We start from the raw sequence: 23,212 nt of genomic DNA on the forward strand, positions 1-23,212 counted from the left end.
GAGAGGAAAGTTACTACTAAAATGTTATTAATACCTTAAAATATTTATATTTTCTCATCTCAATCTTTCTATCATCTTCATATCAAACTTTGTAGGCATTAACCATTTTCAACTTGTTTTTATGTCAATTACTCACATAATTTTCACAACCATGTTATAAAATGGAAAATTGAAATGCTTATCTCCCTAATTTAGAGATGTAGAGATGGTCACTGATTTTCTCAAGATCATTTAACAAAGGACAGATATGCTAGTCTTTTTACTCTCTCCAAGCCAATTATTTCTTTTTCTTCCAATGATTTTTTAAAAATTATTTTAGCAGCATAACATTTGATCCAATAAAACTGAACATTAATAACCCCACATACACCAGTATGTTTTTAAACAGATTAAATAAGCTTCTCTGCATGACCTGAGATGGGTATCTAGGAGTACTGCTTACTAAAGTCCCTTCAGCCTCCCTGCCTGTGGTCACAATACAGGATCCTGATGAATATTCACCTAAACCCTGCTTCGGTTCTTCCATACCTCGTTTCTTTACAGACAGCTCTTCTTATGTCGGGCAACAATAATATTTAGAAATTCTTTCATGTGAAGCAGAATTGCCCCCAGTCCTATCTGAACTAAACCAGTTCACCACTCTTTGTCAGCCTCAGTAATCCTCTGTTCCCAAGGAACAGCTCTGCCTCTTGTCAAATAGATTACTTGTTAAAGTGGGTCTTCCCAGTTCTGAGTGTCTCATTTGCTAATTAAAATTTAATATTTTAGATTTTCTTTTATTACATCGTGTCCCATGAAGGTTTCATGGGCCAGGGGTAGGTTTTTTAAAGATGTATATAGTGAATGGGAAAGGGAGGGATCCCGGAACTATAAAGATAATGATGTTCTCAGCATGCCATGTTTTCTTCTTTGTGAGAAGCTGGGGATGCTATAAAGAACCCTGAAATTCAGAAGGAAGGGCTCCCACTGGATGAAGTTGACTCTGACCCAGACAGTGTAGGCTCTTGAGCAGGGATTAATATAAATTTGTCAGAAACTTCATTTTGACAGAGCAATGTAAGATGGGATATTCAAGGGCAAATTAGAGAACAATGGCTGTTTATCCTCCTAAACCTGTGAAGAGATGTAGAATACTTGGTTTGGAGCTATAAAAGTAGAAATGGAAATCACCAGATAATTTGAAAATGTTCAGTATAAGGATTTGTAAGAACATGTTGCAAATTACATAGAGGAGAGCTGACAGTGAAGAATTGGGAGAAATAGGAAAGACGTGCAGCAAGGTATTTTGAGGGGAAGGTGGTGTATTCTGTTTGTGAACCATTATATTGGATTTAAAATAAAAATAGGAATCACTTCTGTAGTTATTTTAGTGGAAGTCATGGTTATGGATGCACATCTAAGGGAATGAAAGTTTAGAAAAGAAGAGGAGACCAGGGAAATAGCCTAGAATTTGCTGATCAGGAGCAGGAAATGATGGCTTTATTTTATGATAACTGAATTGCTTTTTCTTATATTTTTATGAATTATAAATTACATTTCATGATTAGGTTCTATACTAATTTTAATAGAGTAATCACTGGGACCTCCAGGTTGTCCAAGCATTGGGGAATTGTTCAGGTCAGGTGAATGTTGATATAACCCAATGTTCTAGTCAATATAGAGAAGAATTTCCAGTCATCATTACTGCCTAAAAATGTTCTTGCCTTTAACCTCTATCCTTTAGTTGCAGATATGTTAGATTTAGTTTCTTGCTCCCTCTCACTTTTCATAGAGTATGAAACAGTTAATCAATTTTTGAATGGGTACTTGGTAATTCTCCTTTAATTTATTGATACCTAAAATATCTTTTGGTTACCTTTCCTAACCTTCTTAAGTTTTAAAAACAGGACTCTTAACAGGCAAAACTTCCATAATGCTAAAAAATGCCTTTGATGAAATGAATTACCAAAATCAATCATGCCACTTAGCATCATTTTTGAAGTGTGGTAGTATTTACTCTGTCTCATAAAGCCACCTAGAGTTTTCACTTGAGGTGGGTTCGGGTTTGTGTCCTGAATTTTCACCATGGTTCACTGCCTGGAACAGCATGGGTGATAAGGAAGCAGCTGCATGCAAGCATTCGCTGTGTGAAAGGATAGAAAATCTATGTACTGGCTCTTTCAGGGAGGCCTCATTACCGTAGCAGTTTATCCCATTACTAAATATGCGCCGTGCTGATATCCTCACATTCAGCTGCTGACCAGCAACATGGCCCTCAGCTTTCACAGGGAGCATATGATCACTCCAGCTGGCAGGTGACACCGTTTGGCAATGTTCCCCAGCAGCTCAACAAAAGATTTTCAAATATCAAAGCAAGGGAAAAGACCTCTGTCTTTACAAGGAAAACGGCTTTAATATGCATGCATTTTGCCTCCAAAAGAATGATTGCTTCTAACTTGCTGAATTCCACGAAGGAACGGGCACACTTAGAGAGTAAAATTCATTCAGGGAATTTGTAGAACACTCATTTGAATTGATAAATGAATAAATAAGTAAATATAAGAAATTTAATTTTGTGTTCAAGAAAGGACTATGACTTGAACTTAGTTAAAGGTGGAAAAGTCTATTTTTTTAAGATTCAATCTGAAAACACAAGCCAATCAGAACTTAGGGTAAGTTATAAAAATTTAAAATGTTGTACAATTTTATTGAAGAAAGGGACATTACTGATCTTTTAGTAAAATATCATTTCACTATATGGAAAAACTGTGGGACAGAATGATCACTACCTACTCAGGGTCATGTAATTCAAGGGCGGCAGTTTAGGAATATCTTAGGTCTATGAGCACAGCAGTCATCGTCCTCTGTCTTGCTAGAAGTAAGGGACTCAGAAAAACTGAGAAAGCCTCCTACCCCATTTGTTAGTATTGAAAATGCAAACAATAGATTTGTCAGAAAATGTATATATTTCCTACTAGCATTATATTCTAGTACTAAATCTGAGTATAATTTTAAATATAATCTTTTTACATGAAAGCATGAGTTGAGACCACAGACCTGACTGTCAATCGGCTGATGGTTGTCTTAGCATTTGTTAAAAATGCATCTACCTTGAAAAGCTTATTTCCTTTTTCAATTAGTCAATAGAGTTACAGTAACACTTTGCATGTGGTTTAAGTCCCATTACTCTTATATTTTGAAGGCCAGTATTGGAACAGCCATTTTCATTCCTGGGACAAATTATCTAATTCAATTTATCTGTGGCCATGCTGTCATTACAAAGTCTACAAGCCTGCAAATATATTTTGCTTTACACAAAATGAATATTTTACTCTACTCTGAACACTAAATTGTTTGTTCACATTACAAATATTGGGGAAATTTGTTAATATTGTCAAGTGATGTCAGGTAATATCATTATTATAAAAAGTATCATTAAATTTATTTGTATCTTTACAGGAAGAAAACATTTTTGTAACTCAATAAGAATACTATAAGTGCTTATTAGAGACTAATTCTACAGAGGCTAAAAATGAAATATTGCTATGGGTCTTGGTTACATATAATATATTCTTAAGTGCTAAAGTGCTTTATATTTATGAAAAGTCATACAAGCTTATTACAGTATGATAAGCCTCACAAAGGGGCTAGGAATTGAACTGGGTTTAGGAGAGTCCCATAGATAAGTTGGGCTCATCAATCATCCAACTCTGCCAGTGCAGAGCTTCTCAAGCTATCTGGGGCAAAGGGTCACATTTTTGGTTGCTTGTTTTCATTTGACTTCATGCACTTCCAGTAACATGGCCTTACTCTGCATGTCTATTACGTAGTTCATGCCACATACCTCTCAAAATAGAATTCAACAGTAATAAAACTAGCCTATACCCTGTTCATCGAGTTGAGTCCACTGATCATGCACAAAGATGTCACAGCAATTTCAAATTGCTGTAAAATTGCCTCAGTATTTATTCTCAATTCCTGTGCTTAGCTCATTGCACACCCCAACAAACAGTTGCCCTCATTCATGGATCACATTTTGACTAGCACTGCACTAGCGGGACTTCCTGAACTACAAAGGCAGGAAACTAAAATTGATATTTCCCAAAGTTGCTTGCAGCCAGGTGCCTGGATGTGATTTAGATTCCAACAATTACATGTTCTGGAGCTGGGCTTAGATTCTGAACTGAGGTCAATAGGGAGAGGCAGAGTATCCATTTCATGGGGCAGTTTGTGCCAGCAGCAACATAGCTTCCTGTAGCCACAGAAAAGAGCTTTATGAAAAAGCTTTAGAGAAACAGCAATGCAATTCTGAGGGCTGGAAGTTTCTCTGGAAACTTGGCTTAGGGCTTCTTCCTCCAGCCTATCCAATTATTTGGTAAACTGCCTAATATCTGGTAATAAATTCTATCTGTGTAATATACTGAATTTCTGTTGTCTGTTAGAAGTAGGGCTACATTGATGAAGATTAAGTGTAACTGTTGGCTGGCTTATATTTTTGGAGTGCTTGGGGAAGTTAGCTCTAGACCAGTGTTTCTCAAACTTTACCGTGCATATGGATCTTCTGGGAATGTTGTTAAAATCAGATTCTGATTTGTAGTGTGGAGCGGGAGTCTGACAAGCTCCCAGTTAGTGCTGATGGTATTGGTCCACAGCCCAGGTTTTGATTAGCAAAACTTTAGATTAGACTAAGCCAGTAGGAACAATTTCCACTCCAGTACCCTAGACTGCAGATGTTAAACTTCAGCAAAATGATGAGAAATTATTGGGCTCATTTTCATGACTTTCCCTGGATTAGAAGCAGTGGACCTAGGGTGACACCCAACATGCAACGATCATTTGTTTTTCTCCTTATTAGGAAGAAAAGTTTAAAAAACGTTTTTTCATGTATCTGTGTCTATATCTATAGATAGATAGATACATATATACATATCAGAGAGAGGAGGGATAAAAGAGAGAGGTTAAATAAGTCAATTCTAAGCAAAGCATTTTCAAATGTGATTCACATGTTTCAGGTGACAGTTCAGGTTTTGCCAGTCCAGTGAAGATACACAACCTATCCATTTTCAAAATGAAAGATATGAACATCACAGTCCTCATGGTCCCACCGAGGCTTTAAGGCTATGTGTGTATGATGCAGCCATAAAATGAGTCCTAGTGTGCGAATGCTCATCTACTCCTGTGACCTTGGCTTTGAACTCTGATATGCTTGTGATTTCTAAGAAGCATATATGCCATCTTGAGCTTTCAACTAAACTCCAGCCTTTACTTCTGCGTCTGTCTACTCAACGTTTCTGCCTACTGGATATATGCTGGATATATCCACATCAAGTCAAGAAATTGATGTTAAACTCATTTATAAACTGCCAGAAATTTGCTTCTCATTCTGTGTTCCGCATTTCAGACAACTGCATTGTCATTCACAAGATTGCCAAAGTTAGAAACACCTGAATTATTCAATGGCTGCTTGTTCTCTTTTAATTCCTTCAACTATACACCAGGTCTTAGAGTCCCTAATTCCTCTCCTCTTGTAGTTTACAACTGCTTTTAGTTTCTACTACAGTTGCCTTTGTTGAAACCCTCATAAGCAGAAAAATATAGTTTGAATCCCAGGCCTGCTAATTTCTAGCTGTATGACTTGGAGAAAACATTTAAATTTCATTTCCTTGTCTGTAAAAATAAATCATGTCTCAATAAATCTGGGGAAAAAGATACATTTTCTTTAAAAAATTGTGATGTTAAAGAAAGCTTTAATTATTAAAAATATGTTTTTTAAAAGTGATGCATTTAGAGAATAGCTCCTGGTAGGAACTATTAAAAATAAATATGTGGATAGATAGAGTGGATCTCTGCTTTACAAAGTAGTTTTGAGGATTGTCTGAGATATTCTAGGTAAAACTCAACACAGTATCTGGTTCTTTGTAGACATTCAATGATGGATTGCCTGTATTCATCATAATACCTCACTCAGCTTGACTGCTTCTTAAGCAAGACCTTGGGAAAACTCCTTAACCTGCTTGTATCCAGTTTCCTCATCAGTAAAGTTGAAATAGTAATAATACCTACTTCATGAAATTGTTCTGAAGTAAATCTCAGATTAATAATTCAGTACATTTTATACATATAAAGATTAGAACAGTGTCTGGTACATAGGAAGTGCTATTATATGTTTATTATAATACAAATGTTATCATCATCATGAGAATCTTCTTATCTCAATCTTGTAGTGTAATAATTCATTCTCCCACCTCACCACCAGAATCTACGTAAAATACAGATATCATCTTCTTTTTGTGCCACATCTTTCAATGGCATTCTCACCCACAGGAGGTCTTATTCTAGACCTACATAACAGTCTAGAATCAAACCTAAGCCTTCAATTTCCATTCTTATTTTCACTACTCACCCAAAACTGTCTAAATTGAGGCTAAGGAAAAATCCATTTTCTCCCACCCACTGTTAAATAGGAAAACAACAAAAAAGCTATTTATCTGATATTTCCATTAATTACCTTCATCTCAACATGACGAATTATAATATGTAATTTAAAATTCACCATAGTGACCTACTACTTTATGTAACTTTCTGTGCCTCCCCTAGCAAAATTACATGATTCCAACTTAATTGCTGTAATCTTGTTTTTGTACGTCTGAAGCCCAGTATTAAGTAGAGTTACTTAATACATATTTGTTGAAATATTTGGGGTATTGAAAAATTATAGAAAAGATAAACTACACACACACACACATTACACATATATGTACACACATATGTGTAAATTATACATGTAAACTATATAATCATATAATATCATATTTTTCTTTTTCTTTATGCTACTAATTTCTCATATTTAGTACCTGTGTTGAAAATTGTTAACATTTATTAGACAAGTATATCTGGTTTGGCTTTTCCATAATTCCTAAGTTCTCCTTTGGACAAGCAGCACATTTGCAAAGTGCATAGATAGTACAAATCCTGTGTCTGTGAGATAGTGATACTAGTTGATCACAATATATCAGTAACTTTGGCTTTGGCTAAAAAAGCAGTCACTCTAACAAACTGAGATTTATAGCCAGTTTAAACTGTGAGAAGTAAGGTTAAGAAAATGGGCCTTGCTTTTAGGAAATCCAAGTTCAAATTCCAGTCAACTGCTTACTCTATGTGAACTTGACCAAGTTTTCTAACCTCCCGAAGGCTGCTACCCTATGAAATGGGACTAATAGTGATATCCAGATAAAAAGATTATTGAGGGCATTAAACGAGGTAATGTGAGTTGTTTTAAATTTAGGCTCTACCAAACATTCAAATTCTCAAGACTCAGAAGTCTACCATAAGTCACCCCAGCATCAGTCTGCTTAGAAGGACACAGAACTGGAACTGGAATTTGTCATTGTTGTAGTATCACACATTGCTCATCTGGTTGGAACTCTCCTAGATATCCATGCAGCACAGTTCAGATGCAAGATGAGTTCCACATCAGGTAGGTCCAGGAGCTCTCCTGGCTTAAAAGCTTTATTTTCCACAAGACCTGTATCTCTCCAAGTGATCCTACAGTCATAGTCTCCAAGGTCGCCACAAGAGACAAGCTCTGTTCTAAGAGTTGTCATATGCAGAGAAGCCCAAAGCTGTGACTGCTTACCAGATATGCACAGTGTCCCCAGTGCAGGTGCAATTTATCTCAGGAGATATTTTATCATAAATAATATAATCTAGTAACAAGTTGGCATTCTTCTTTTATCAGGTTACCAGAGTAACTAACTGGAGGCAGTTAACCAATGGTCATATTCTCTACAAAAAGCTGAGATTGTTAATCCTTTCTCTGCACATACAATATGAGCTTAATAAATATTAAAAATAGGATAATATATGCATATGAATATAAAAAATAATATTAGGAAGGATAAGAAATGTATCTAAAGGAAATGAAATATGTAGAGTTTTGTAGGAGAGGAGTTGCAGAAGGTGTCAGTCATTATTTTGCATGATTTTTATTGATAAACTCATAAGTATAAGAGTGAAATTTTGCTCATCAAAGAGAAAGTCTTGCTTCATGGTTAGCATCAATACATAACATTGAGTAGTAATGGGAGTTTGGTCCTCTCTGTTGTAGGAAAAACAGAGCTGACTCACAGAGCCCTTTTACCACCACTCTCAGATCTTCCCAGACCTCTCAAGTCAGACAAATTGACTGTGATGCTTTGAGCTGTAATTGTCTCCTAGGAATGTAATTTTCATACATATACCAGTAGGATTAAGAAGACTGAATGTGAGTTGTTGCATTAAAATGGGCCAGCATCTCTATGGTTGATTACCACAGCTAAATAAGGCAACTGAATGATGAGACAGAATAATCAGTGCATTTTCCCATTGGACCAGATGGCTTTTCATAGAGAGAGCTGCCTGTGTCTTGTAAATATACACTATTATTATTGAGAATGGGCAAGAGTTAAACTACGAATCAACACAAATCCATCCAATTCCACAAAAACTCTTCAAAGTATATGAACCACCAATTGATGACATCCATACCATCATCTTCATCTTCACATGTAGACATTATAATTTAGAATCCACCATCCCTGGCCGGGCGCGGTGGCTCAAGCCTGTAATCCCAGCACTTTGGGAGGCCGAGACGGGCGGATGACGAGGTCAGGAGATCGAGACCATCCTGGCTAACACGGTGAAACCCCGTCTCTACTAAAAAATACAAAAAACTAGCCGGGCGAGGTGGCGGGCGCCTGTAGTCCCAGCTACTCGGGAGGCTGAGGCAGGAGAATGGCGGGAACCCGGGAGGCGGAGCTTGCAGTGAGCTGAGATCCGGCCACAGCACTCCAGCCTGGGCGACAGAGCAAGACTCCGTCTCAAAAAAAAAAAAAAAAAAGAATCCACCATCCCTTTAATTGAAGTACAAGTAGATAGATAAAATTTGAACATAAATACTGATAAAATAAATATTAAAGGTATATTTAATGGATATCTCTACAGTTTATAGGTAAATAGATGCATATTATTAATACTTATGTTATATTTAATTAGGAAACCCACATGTATTCTATGTGTCAAAGTTTGAACAGAAAAGTGGATGTACTTGAATAAGCATATTATAATTAAAAATCACATCTAAACTTTCAAGTGATATTTAAAATAATGTTAAGGCACATATTAAATTTTTTTCTATTCTAAACAATATGGTATTAAGTTATTATATTAGTCAGGGTTCTCTAGAGGGACAGAACTAATAGGCCATACATATGAGTTTATTATTAACTCACATGATCACAAGATCCCACAATAGGCCATCTGCAAGATGAGGAGTTAGGAGAGCCAGTCCGAGTCCCAAAACTGAAAAACTTGGAGTCTGATGTTCGAAGGTAGGAAACATCCATCACAAAAGAAAGATGTAGGCTGAGGTTAGGCCAGTCTAGTCTTTTCAAGTTTTTCTGATGGCTTTATATTCTAGATTTGCTGGCAGCTGATTAGATGGTGCCCACCCAGATTAAAGGTGGGTCTAGTTTTCCCAGCCCATTGACTCAAATGTTAATCTCCTTTGGCAACACCCTCACAGATATACCCAGCATCAATACTTTGCATCCTTCAATCCAATCAAGTTGACACTCAGTATTAACCATCACAGATCCACCCCTTGTCAACTTGAACCCATACACATCTCCTGAGACGATACATAATCTTAAAATGAAGACAGTAGTAAGGTCATAATTATACCTAACATAATACAACTATCCTTCGTACAACTGGAAATGCAACAATCCCCAAACCAAATACTATTACATAAAGTTTATAATACTTAAATACTGATATGAAGTCAGTAAATCTATGTCACATGATAAAGCAAAAAGGAAATAAAATGAAGATATTTTCTTAGTACAAGTGTGCACACAAACAAACATGCTTTTAACAAAAGAAGGAGGAAATACTGATGACAATTACAGTCTTCTTTTCTGCAGCTGGTCATGTGATCGTAGCTGATATTGATGATACCTTCTTCTACTATCCATTCTGTATTCCCTTTGCCTTCAACAAGCATCTCAGGAGGCTGTGGTTTTTTTCCTGGTAGAGTGACCCAAACTTTCATTTCTGAAGAGTCTGGGCCAGTTATAGTCCTGCCTGGATTGGGCTGTTGTAATTTCCCATTGACCTTAATCACAGGGCATGGTAATACTAAGAATTGCCTTAACTGATCTCCTGTATTCCATGCATATTTTACCTTATCTTATCCACTTTCCTTCACATTGACCTTAATCACAGGGCATGGCAATATTAAGAGACACCCTAATGGATCACCTGTATTCCATGCATACTTTTCCTTACCTCTGTTATGTAGTAGTAAACTGATTTCATCTTGTTAGTCTGGGTCAATCACACCAGCCAACACTGTAACTCCCTTCTTAGCCTGTTGAGTTAAAGGTAGAAGGAACCCAAAGTTCCAGGTAGCAACCTTAACTTCCATTAAACTTCCAGTTTAATGGACTCATTGATGTGTCTCCTGTTGGCAGCATTCCTCTCTCTGGAACTGAGACCTCTAGGCCAACAGAGCGTAATGTTGTGGGAACAGGAAGCAAAAATTTTGCCAGTGGATCACTAGGGATGATGGTAAGTGGAGCCACTTCCACATCCATCCCTTGATTCCTGGACCCATATATTCTGGCTATGGGAGAAACAGTATATACTGGATGCTGATTCAGAGCATACATGGCCTTCTGGAGAACTTTGCCCCAGCCCTGCAAACTATTGTCACCTAGTTTACGTTGTAATTGTGACTTCAAAAGGCCATTCCTCCACTTTATCAATCCAACTGCTTCAGGATGATTGGGAACATGGTAAGGCCAGTGAATTCCATGAGCATGAGCCCACCATCACACTTCTTTAGCTGTGAAGTGAGTACCTTGGTCAGAGGCAATGCTGTGTGGAATACCATGATGGTGAATAAGACATTCCGTGAGTCTACTGATGGTAGTCTTGGCAGAAGCATTGCATGCAGGATGGGCAAACACATATCAGGAGTAAGTGTCTATTCCAGTGAGGACAAACCTCTGCCCTTTCCATGATGGAAGAGGTCCAATGTAATCAACCTGCCACCAGGTAGCTGGCTGATCACCCTGAGGAATGGTGCCATATCAAGGGCTCAGTGTTGGTGTCTGCTGCTGGCAAATTGGGCACTCAGCAGTGGCCATAGCCAGGTCAGCCTTGGTGAGTGGAAGTCCATGTTGCTGAGCCCATGCATAACTTCCATCCCTGCCACTATGGCCACTTTGTTCATGTACCCATTGGGTGATGACAGGGGTAGCTGGGGAAAGAAGCTGAGTGGTGTCCACAGAATGTGTCATGCTAATCACTTGATTACTAAAATCCTCCTCTGCTGAGGTCACTCATTGGTGAGCACTCACATGGAATACAAATATCTGCACAGCTGTTGACCACTCAGAGAGTTTCATCTATATATCTATTCCCCAAATTTCTTTGTCACCAATTTTCCAATCATGCTTCTTCCAAGTCCCTGACCATCCAGCCAAACCATTGGCTACAGCCAATGAATCAGTATATAATCACACATCAGGCCATTTGTCCTCCCATGCAAAGTGCACCACCAGGTGCACTGCTCAAAATTCTGCTCACTGGTAAGATTTCCCTTCACTGCTGTCCTTCAGGGATGTCCTAGAAAGGGGTTGTAGTGCTGCAGCTGTCCACTTTCAGGTAGTGCCTGCATATCATACAGAACCATCTGTGAACCAGGCCCTAGTCATCTCTTCCTCTGTCAACTGATCATAGAGAACTCCCCATGAGGTCATAGGTACAGGCTGGGGGAGAGAAGGCAGGATGGCAGGAGTGGAGACCGTGGGCATTTGTGCCACTTCCTCATGTAGCTTACTTGTGCCTTCAGGACCTGCTCTAGCCTGATCACATATATACCACTTCCATTTGATGATGGCATGCTGCTGTGTATGATCCATTTTATGGCTAGATGGGTCAGAAAGCACCCAGTTCATGATAGGCAGTTCAGGTCACATGGCGACTTGATGACCTATAATCAAATGTTCAATTTCCACCAAAGTCCAGTAACAGGCCAAGAGCTATCTCTCAAAAGGAGAGTAATTATCTGTAGAAGATGGCAGGGGCTTGCTCCAAAATCCTAGAGGCCTCTAATGTGATTAACCTATGGGGGCCTACCACAGACTCCAAACAGCATGCCTATATGCAACTGACACCTCAAGCACCATTGGATATGGGGGGTCATATGGCCCAAGTGGCAGAGCAGCTTGCACAGCAGCCTGGGCCCGTTGCAGAGCCTTCTTCTGTTCTGGACCCCACTCAAAACTGTCAGTCTTTCAGGTCATTCAGTATATGGGCCAGACTAACACACCAATTGAGGAATGTGTTACCTCCAAAATCCAAATAAGCCCACTAGTCATTGTGCCTCTTTCTTGGTTGTAGGAGGAGTCAAATGCAGCAACTTATCCTTCACCTTAGAAGGAATATCTTGACAGGCCCCACACCACTGGACCCGTAGAAATTTTACTGAGGTAGAAGGTCCCTGAATTTTAGTAGGATTTATTTCCCATCTTCTAGCATGCAAATGTCTCACCAATAAGTCCAGTGTGTTTGCTACTTCTAAATCTAGGTCTCACTGGATCTAATCAGCATAATGTCATCAATGTAATGGACCAGTGTGATACTCTGTGGAAGTGAAAAGCAATCAAGGTCCCTCTGAGTAAGATTATGACACAAAGCTGGAGAGTTGATATACCCCTGAGGTAGGACAGTAAAGGTATACTGCTGTCCCTGCCAGATGAAGGCAAATTGCTTCTGATGGGTCTTATGGACAGGAATGGAGAAAAAGGCATTTGCCAAGTCAAGTCAATGGCTGCATACCAGGTACCAGGGGATGTGTTAATTTGATCAAGCAATGAAGCCACATCTGGTATAACAGCTGCAATTGGAGTTGCCACTTGATTAACCTCACAATAATCCACTGTCATTCTCCAAGATCCGTCTGTCTTCTGCACAGGCCAAATAGGAGAGTCAAAAAGGGATGTGGTGGAAATCACCACCCTTGTGTCTTTCAAGTCCTTGATGGTGGCACTAATCTCCTCAATCCCTCTAGCGATGCGATATTGTTTTTGATTTACTATTTTTCTAGGTAGAGGCAGCTCTAATGACTTCCATTTGGCCTTTCCCACCATAATATCCTTCACCCTACCAGTGAGGGAGCCAACGTGGGGATTCTGCCCACTGCTAAATATGTCTATGCCAATTATGCATTCTGGCACTGGGGAAATGACCAGGAACCACTGGACCCACTGTAAGTCAGACATGAGCTAAAACTCCGTTAATTACCTGACCTCAATAACTGGTGGACCACAATGACATTTTGGGTCCCCTGGAATCAATGTCAGCTCAGAGCCAGTGTCTAGTAGTCCCCAAAATGTCTGATCATTTCCCTTTTCTCAATGCACAGTTACCCAGATAAAAGGCCAGATGTTTTCTTAGGGAAGGATGGAAGAAAGATTAACAGCATAAATTGTACATAATATAGTGGTGTTCTTCCCCAAGGTGACCCGGCCTCGCTTTTATTCAAGAGGTTCTGAGTCTGTAAACTGGCTCAAATCTGGAAATTGAGGGGCCATGATTCTGTTTTTATGTTTCAAATGTATTTTGTCCATTTGGCCTAGAAGTTTTCTGCTTATATAAATTAAGTAGGAATACAGTAGGCTTCCTATCAGTTTCACTTCTAGGAACACTATGATTAATTAACCAATGCCAGAGGTCTACATGAGTCAGACTATTCTGATTGCTGCTTTGCCTCTGCTGTCCATTACGATAGCTATGCCCATCTTGCCTTTGATGGTTAAGTGCCACCACTTGGCCCATACCACCTCAGGATCCAATTATTCCCATTGTATTTAAGTTTTGTAGTTGAGTGACTGTGGTTTCCACTGTTAGATCTGACATACAGAGAAGAGCAATTACAGGGCTTTTCAAAGATGCAGGTGCTGCCCTCACAAATCTATTTTGCAAGGCATTGGTCAAGGGTATATCTTCTAGACCTCCCAGCTGGGATGAGTAGGTCTAAAGTGACTAATCCACTCTACCATCCTAATCTCCCTAAGCCTTTGGATCCCTTCCTCTACAGTAAACCAAGGGAGATCAGGCATTTCCAGCTCACTCACAGTGGGCATCTTGTATCCATATTTTAGCTAGCCAAGCAAATAAACCATTAGAACCTTTTATAACTCCCCAAGCTACAACATTAAATGCAGAGTCCCTAATTAGTGGGCCCAAATCAATAAATTCAGTCTGACCCAACTCTATCTTCCTTCCACCATTGTCCCACACTCTTAATATCTACTCCCATGCCTGTTCTCCAGATTTCTGTTTATATTAATTAGAGAATTCAAGCAGTTCTTCTTAAGTATAGCACACCTCCTCATGGGTCATACTCAACCTTACCTCTAGGGGCCTGCCAGGACTTTAGTTATAGGTGTAGAAGCAAACAGGGGTGTTGGGAGTGGCTCCTGAGGAGAATCAACATGATCTTGCCTGGCAACTGCCTCAGGGGAGGCCATCACCATTGCCTCAGGCAGTGCAGGGTTTATCTTCTCAGACAAAGGTGGAAAGGCTGATGGCAGCATGGGTTGGAGAGGGGATGTTGCCAATACTGGGGATAGAGAAGTTGTTTCTTCTGGAAAAAAAAATTTCATCAGAGTTTACAAACTCTGTGTCCCCAGTTTCATCAGAGTCCTCCCACAGGTCCCCATTCCAAGTTGCAGGGTCCTATTCTTTTCCAATCAATGCCCTCACTTTAACAGTAGACACCTGGTGAGGCTTTGCATACACCTTTCCTTGCAGGTGACCCATTCGCATGATAAGAGTTTGTGTCTGTATTGCCACAATTTCAGCTCTTTTTCAACAGAAAATAAGTCTCTCAAAACAATCTTAGTAGATTTGAAGCTCAGTATCTGCTTCTGAAGCTAGGAGTTAGAATTCCTGAGTTCATCATTTTGTTTCATCACTTTTCCGCTGAACTTAGGAGCAACGAACTAACTTCATTATGTTTCTTGGTTCTCCATTTATGGTCAAAGGTATTATGTATAGAGTCACTAAACTCCTTGCCTCTCATGAGTGATGAATCAGGAGCATCAAATGCATTTATTTTACATAACTCCCTAAACAGTTCATGCCAAGGATTATGAGTGTTCTCCATACTATTAGAAGTAGAGTCTTTAGCATTTTGGGATTTAATATTAAGCAGCCAACTCCAGAAACCCCAAAACCAATGAAAGAACTCCATCCTTAATATTCTGTCCCTCTAGAACCACTCCTGGTACCAAAATCTATATTAGTCAGGGTTCACTAGACAGACAGAACTAACAAGATAGATACATATAAAGTGTAGTTTATTAAGTATTATCTCACATGATCACAAGGTCCCACAATAGGCCATCTACAAGCTGAGGAGCAAAGAGAGACAATCTCCGTTCCAAAACTGAAGAATTTGGAGTCTGATGTTTGAGGGCAGGAAGCATCCAGCACTGGAGAAAGGTGTAGGCTGAGAGGTTAGGCCAGTGTAGTCTTTTCACGTTTATCTGATTGCTTTATATTCTAGCCACACTAGCAGCTGATTCAATGGTGCCCACTCAGATTAAGGGTGGGTCTGCCTTTCCCAGCCAGTGACTCAAATGTTACTTTCCTTTGGCAACACCCTCACAGACATGTCCAGGATCAATACTTTGCATCCTTCAATCCAATCAAGTTGACACTCAGTATTAATCATCACAGTTATCCAGGCATATTTACTTGATTCCCTAAACAGAATGGAAATCAGCATATGTTAACAGTTCTTGGTTTCTCATTTTCTAAATTAAAACAAGTCTGAAATGAATGAAATGAACAGTATGGTAAACTTAGCTTTAGCTAATTTTACTTAATTAACTTTATTTTCTATTTCCTATGAATGGTTTAACAACTCTTAGAAAACAGAAGAATATGCAAATGTTAGCTTTGAGTCTAACTGCTTTTCCACATCGTAAAGGTTGATGTATTTTGAATGAAATTGGAATCACACCTCCAAGTAGAAATAAAAATGCCCAAGTTGATTCACTCTTGAGTGTAGAAGACAAAGTTCATAACTGCCTGTGAGTCTGTAATGAGAATATCAATGCTCTTTTACAGCTTTTGCCAGCAAGAGAAGCTTCCAATGACCTTCCAGTCCTGTGTGATCACCAAAGAGTGCCAGGTTTCTGAGTGGTCAGAGTGGAGCCCCTGCTCAAAAACCTGCCATGACATGGTGTCCCCTGCAGGCACGCGTGTAAGAACACGAACCATCAGGCAGTTTCCCATTGGCAGTGAAAAGGAGTGTCCAGAACTGGAGGAAAAAGAACCCTGTTTGTCTCAAGGAGATGGAGTTGCCCCCTGTGCCACGTGAGTAAATAAAGAAGGGTATAGTGTCTGCCCAAACGACATTTGCTCAGCTCTTTGATTTTGACTGAACAGTATTCTGAGCAACGGTAATTTTTACACACACAAAAATATATCTTTACAAACAGTATCCTTAAAAAAAAATGATTTTACAGAGTAAAAGTGTCTCTGACAAACTAAATCTCCATGAAATTTTTAGCACCCATTCTATGTTTATGTATTTTCTATAACAGGAGTTGCCAACATTTTTCTGTAAAGGAGTAGAGAGTTAAAACATTAAGCTTTGCTGGCCACACATGTCTCTATTGCAATGACTCAACACTGCTATTGGAGCTAGAGGTAATATGTAAACAACTGAGTGTGGCTGTGTTCCATTAAAATTTTATTTAGATATATAAAAAAAGTGGCAGGTTGATTTGATCTTGGGCCACAGTTTGTCAACCTCCATTTCACAAGGTAAAATAAACTTTCTAAATATAGATTATCATTAGCTATTAAAATTCAGTACTTTGTATAACAAATCCTGTTCAATAGAGCAAAATACTACATCAAAATAATGAGACTTTAAGTTCCATGAGGACAAAGACTATGCTTACTAATATTAGGAAAGGGGTTGGGTTTTTTGCTTGTTTGCTTTTTGTTTAATTACTAGCATATATCACAGTACCTGGTACAAAATAAGTGTTCAATAAATATTCGTTGAACAATTTCCAAGTTATTATTGTGAATTTTTTTGGTAATAGCAATATTTCAGCTTAATCTGTATATAGGATATTTATAAAGCAACTTATATTAGTTTTTCAATAGAGATGTGTGAACTTCATTGAGAGCATCTCTGGATTCTTCCAAACATTTAAAGAACATGCATATAGCTAGATCTTTATGAACCAGTGGGGAGGCAAATTACTACTACTACTATTCCTATAACAACAACAAAAGTAATGTTTTATACCAGATATATAATTCTGCAGCACTTTGGACTCATCCGTTGTGCTCTAGTGTAAAAAGTGACTGAACCTCCACAGAGAATTTCCTCCCCAATGTCTCTGCCTATCCCACTGATTGTTCTGGTTCCTTTCCACATAATAGGCTCAAGGAAGTTGCCAGGATTTCCTGTGTTTTCTCTCCTATGAGTTTCTTCTATTTTTGTTGCAAGCTAGGTGCTTTATTCTTTTTCTTCTCAGATATTCAAACACAATTAACAAAATAAATATATATCCTTCAGGATCTTTCTCCATGCCCTTTTTTTGGGGTAACATTTTTCACAGAATGTGTAACCAATTTACATTATTGACAGACTATTCCTCTCATTGGACTTTTTGGCGGGACCTAAATCAGAATTTCAATTTATTTAAAATGCTTATTGCAACTCCCTTAACAAATGGTCTATTTGGTTTTGCTTCCTTCCCCTTCAATCCCCAAACCAGGCATCAATTATCTGTGTTTCTAGAATTGACCTGAGTGCTGCACTTCCTTTATAAATTAATGTCAGGTGTTATTTCTTCATGACCCAGTCCCACAATTCGTTAAGCAACAAATACCCACTTATAAAATTTAAAAACAGGCATGAAGTTCATCTTTACTGTCACAAAACCTTACCATTGACAGAGTGAAGAATCTAGATTAGACATCTGAGGGCCGTTTAACCTTCTGCCTGATTCAGATGAATATTAGCACATCCATTTGCACCTATGTTGGCTGTTCATCTGATTACTAAGGAAACATCTTGGTTAAAGTGACACAAAGTGCTACATGAGTCATTTTCTTTGTGCTTTTACAATATCCATTTTCCTTGAGATGGAGAAATGCCATCACTTCCTATCTTCGGTGGCGTCGGGAAAGGTTTCCCTAGCTATCTCCTTCAATCACATGTTGGACTGACAATCCCCTGACATTTCTCTCACATCATAATCTTGATTGGAGCTTTAATTGAGCATCAAAGATCTTCTTTCCTGTGCTCCACTGATGAGAAGTGCCAGCTCTTTGCATCATGCATCAGTACTCATTAGGAATGCTCAGTGCCACAAAAAAAAAAAAAAAAAAAAAAAAAAAAATTACTCTTGACAATAAAGATAAAACTCTGATTTATTCTCTTATAATTTTTAACCCTAATACACAATTATAATTTTGCTACACTGTACAGTTTTCATTTATTTTATAAAAGGCAAAGCAAATGTTTTGGTTCATCATCACTCAGAACGTTTCCCATTTTCATATTCAATCCTCCTTTGTTTATAGGCAACAAGAAAGGGCAAGCCTGGGTTCAGCTTAATTGAATATAAAATTTCATGTTTTCAGTAGTATGCTCCGTTTTCATAAAATATTTATAAGTAACTTCCAGTAATTGCAATTAAAACAGGATCACCCTAAATTTAACCCCTCATTAAATGGAGCACTGCAGAGCATAAAGAAGGAATTGAAACCAAATATGCACCATACATGTAATCTATGATGGATTCGCTAGGAAAATGCTTTTGAGACTAATTTTCATTAAAAGAAAGTATGACAGGAGTAGAGAAACATGTCATTCAGTAATTATGGTTGCTGCTGGTGGTGTTTTCTTTATTTAGGTATGGCTGGAGAACTACAGAGTGGACTGAGTGCCGTGTGGACCCTTTGCTCAGTCAGCAGGACAAGAGACGCGGCAACCAGACGGCCCTCTGTGGCGGGGGCATCCAGACCCGAGAGGTGTACTGCGTGCAGGCCAATGAAAACCTCCTCTCACAGTTAAATACCCACAAGAACAAAGAAGGTAACCTTTGCTTTCTTCTCAAGAATTCACTTATAAAGACTGACTGAGCATGTGATGGCTCTGAAGGGATATATACACAGCCATCCGGGGCATGAGAACTGCATTTCTGTTCACATTGTGGTTGGTATTCACTATGGAAAACAGGTAATCCACATTATGGTTGTGAAAATATTTAGTACAACTCCATCTTTGATCAATTCTGGTTTACTGACAAGTTTCTTTAAAATTTTGACAAAGGCCTTCTTGACTCAACCTCTGCATCAAACTTTAGAAACAATAATTTAAAACTAGAATAAAAATTTATTTGTAAATATACACAGATCATGCAAATATATATTCTAAATTCCAAAATTATATAAGAAGTAAAACCTGCTTGTCAAAAAAAAAATCTTATTTGGAAAAAATGTGGTTAAAAATAAGTTAATTATGATACTGAATAAAATTGTCAATTTTGGTTTAAATAAGTACAGAATAGAAACTACAGTAAAAGAAATCTTTAACCCAAAGGCACTTTTTAAAACTCTTCAATTGTTTGACAGATATATCTTTTTTTTTTAATTATATCTGTTTCAGGACCAGATGTATTAAGTGTACAAAAGAATAAGTGAATCCAATATGGCCCAAGCTAAAACTATCTATTTTAGATATTAATTAATATGATTCTAAAATTATCATAATTATTGGATCAAGTGTATATTGAATGAGTAGATCTTAAGTTCACATACAAATATGAACATTTTTAAGCAGTACTGTCAGCAGTCTTTATCCTCCTGTCTGAGGAATAGCAGGACTTCTTTCACTGGCACATTGAACGTATATCAACATATACAATTTGTTTAAGAGAGTGAGGATAGAAATACCAATACAGATTGCATGTCATGAAAGTCCTCAAAGTCATCAGGAGAGCATGTAGACAAACAAGTAATTAAAATGCCATATGTATGCCATACAACCAAGATTCAGAATGAGCGTAAGGGAGTAGTAGAAATAGAGCCCTTTATGGAGGGAGTGGCACTTGAGCTGAGTGATGACAGAGACACTACTTACAGGGAAGCATGGCAAGAGTGCAAGAGGGAGTTCCCTTCAGGCAAGGGAACAGTGTGTATTAAAACACAACGCTAAAGAAAAACAAAAACAAAGGACAAGTCTCACCAATAAAGATGAGCGTGTTGTATTTGGCGGGTTGTGGAGAGGGGCGGGGAGGAGAGGAGACGAGAGGACAGGATTGGATTTCCTAGAAAATACCTTGGTAGAAAAAGAACAAGGATAAAGGCCCTCTTTGATATCACTAAATGAAATACCAAAAAAGGAGAATATTTTGGGAAGGAATATGAGCAAAAATGATCAGAAAATATGATAAAGAACCAAGAGAAATGAATGTTTTAAAAACCAAAGAAGAGATGGCTTCTCTGCCCCTCCCAAAAAGGACTGACACCAGTGACCAGTAATTCATAGAAGATAAATACTGAAGTTTTGCAGCTGCAACTTTCAAAATTTAATTGTTCTGTATCCACTAACTTTACACAGCATGTCAACTCATTTAGGAGTCTAGCCGAGGGATACATTTTACTACTAATGTATCTTGAGGTTATAAGGAAGTAGCATAAAACATGTAATGTTAGTACATTAATATTTTCTTGGCCACTTTAATGGCTGCATTTTAACACTCTTAAGTAGATTTATGATAGCAGTCTTTCCAGGGTAGTATAATTTCATTGCTAGAGGTAGATCGGATTTTAGTTTTGGAATGTCAATTATGTCCTGTAGGTTATTACTTTCCAAAGATCCTTCGGAATTCTGAATTGCAACTGGGTATTTTTTTAAAGCATTTTCTTTTAGAGCTCCCCCACCCCCGACCACTGCTAAACCACTGCAGACACCAAAAAAGTCACAGATAAAGAAGGAAAACTGAAAGAATATCATTATTTAGATGTAGTTGTTAGACTAAAGCAAATGCCAAAGCAAAGGTCAATAGATATGGAAGTAATTAATTCACCTAAAATTAATATTTATCATGTAAATATGTAACATGAATAATTTAGGAATATGTGTCCTTTCATATCATATGCCAAGAATACTAATGAACTTCTTAAAGTCTTTGCACAAACAGTTGATTCTCCCTAAAAATGTAGCATTTATTCCACCAAATTTAGACTCTGTTAGTTTCTCTCTGGGAGCACTTAACATTTCCCAATAGGAAACATATTCAGTGTATTGGTATCCCAGGGGTCACATGCGAAGTCTATAAATATGTGTGAATGGAGAACAATTAGACTGTGGGCTTGAAGATTATTCACACTCTATGTTCAGTCATGTTCATATGAAAGAATGAAAGCTTATCTTACGAAAGAGAGAAATCCCTCAAAACAACTCCCCCAGCTAATAAGAAGACAGTCATTTCAAGAATCCAAGACTGTGTAACCATGAACAACCTGTACTACGAACAACTCAGTTTTACTTAAGGAACAATCTACACTGTTCTTTTTGCAGATTCACACCCTGTGTTCTCTAGATGACTTGTTTTCACATATAACCAAGATGTGAAAAAGACCCTAACACAAAATAAAATACTTTAACTCAAAAATAAAATTTCTTAGTACAAAAAATACTGAAAGCAAGTGATATGAAATTTATGTAAACTTCCTTTATTAATTTGGTGCGTTGTGTTACACAGGGGAATGGTAATGACTACCTTAGCACAAAGGCAGAAAGCATTAATGACTTTACTCATTAGTATATTCCCTACTACTAAGTGACCCACACCATAAGGGACAGAAAAATTCTTATCCTTGGAGTTAATATATTTAATTTCCAAAATAATAAAATGTATCATATTAAAGTACTCACAAGGTCTTTAGTATAATATTCACAATTTGGTATGCTGTTTGTGTCAGTGGAATTATATCATCAGAACATGTCCTAAATTGGAGATAGCACCTGTAAACAATAGGAAAAAATATATCTAACTGACATTAGACAATGTCTATAGTTTATTATTGTACTGCTCTTAGCTGTAGGTAACCCTCCCAATCCTGACAACAATCCCCCCGCAATATTCAGGTGAGCAGAATTTCTACTATATCATTTCCGCAGAAGAAAGGCTCCACAAGTTCCCTACTGAGAATGTCAGTAGTAAAACTCTTGACAGTTTTTGTTCAGCCAGCTGATCAGATTTCCAGTAGGCTGTGAAGAATATCCAGCTTATGCTGGTGTGAAATCTACCCTTATCAGAACATGACAGGAAGAGATCTTGCCTGTGGGGAGGTTTTCTGCATGAGTCCTAGAGAGCTGATGAACATGTTGCTGATCGTTGGATGCGTGGAAGTAAATTGGTTCTTTTTAGAGTTCAAAGTAAAATGAAAGTAGATTTTACCTACAGTAACTCAAGAAATTCTTCCATTTAGTACAGATTGAACACATTTTTAAATGAGAGAAACTAAAAGTATTGGCTATAAGGCACCATTAAGCTTACAGTGACTTATAGGAAACTTAAGAGCATTACTCTGTAGAAAACACATTAAAAATCCACACTAAAATCTAGATATTGTCTGTGGGATTGAGGGTTATTAGGAAAGACAGCCTGGATAATAAGCCTGTATGATGACATAGAGTGAGATATAGCAGCAGAAAGGATTAGAGAATTGATGGGAAGATAGGCAGAGGGATGGATGATTGAACTGTGAATGGATAGATGGAAAGATAAGTAAAGAACTCACATTTCCTCATGCTCAACAAAGAAATAAGAAAATAAAATAGTCACACCATTGCTAAATGGAAACTAAATTATTTATCATTGTATTTTGTCTACAATTTCCACACACAAACCCACTTTAGCAAAAGCTTTTTGGAAAAAGAGAAAAGAAAAGAAAGGCTATGCTTATGGTGCTATTTCCCTGTTATTTTAGAAAGTAAATATCAGAGTGTGCTGAAGTCTTGTGCTGTGTCTTTCCTATTCCTCCCTTTTGAAACAAAAGGTAGGTGAGAATATTTTACATGATAGTTCCACCGAAGTGTGTATCAGGGAACCATGGGTCGCTGATACCTAAGAGA

The 23,212-nt window shown here is 38.0% G+C and overlaps 1 protein-coding gene across 1 annotated transcript in view; it reads left to right on the forward strand.

Moving 5' to 3' along the window:
• Positions 1-23,212, forward strand: part of THSD7A (thrombospondin type 1 domain containing 7A) — a 510,460-nt gene that overhangs the window by 234,087 nt on the left and 253,161 nt on the right. The window contains exons 3-4 of the mRNA XM_025379535.1: positions 16,165-16,413; positions 18,981-19,162. Of these exons, the coding sequence (XP_025235320.1) occupies positions 16,165-16,413; positions 18,981-19,162 (431 nt within the window). The remainder of the gene's footprint in view (positions 1-16,164; positions 16,414-18,980; positions 19,163-23,212) is intronic.

The sequence above is a fragment of the Theropithecus gelada genome, chromosome 3 (assembly GCF_003255815.1).
Source record: "Theropithecus gelada isolate Dixy chromosome 3, Tgel_1.0, whole genome shotgun sequence".
NCBI lineage: Eukaryota > Metazoa > Chordata > Mammalia > Primates > Cercopithecidae > Theropithecus > Theropithecus gelada.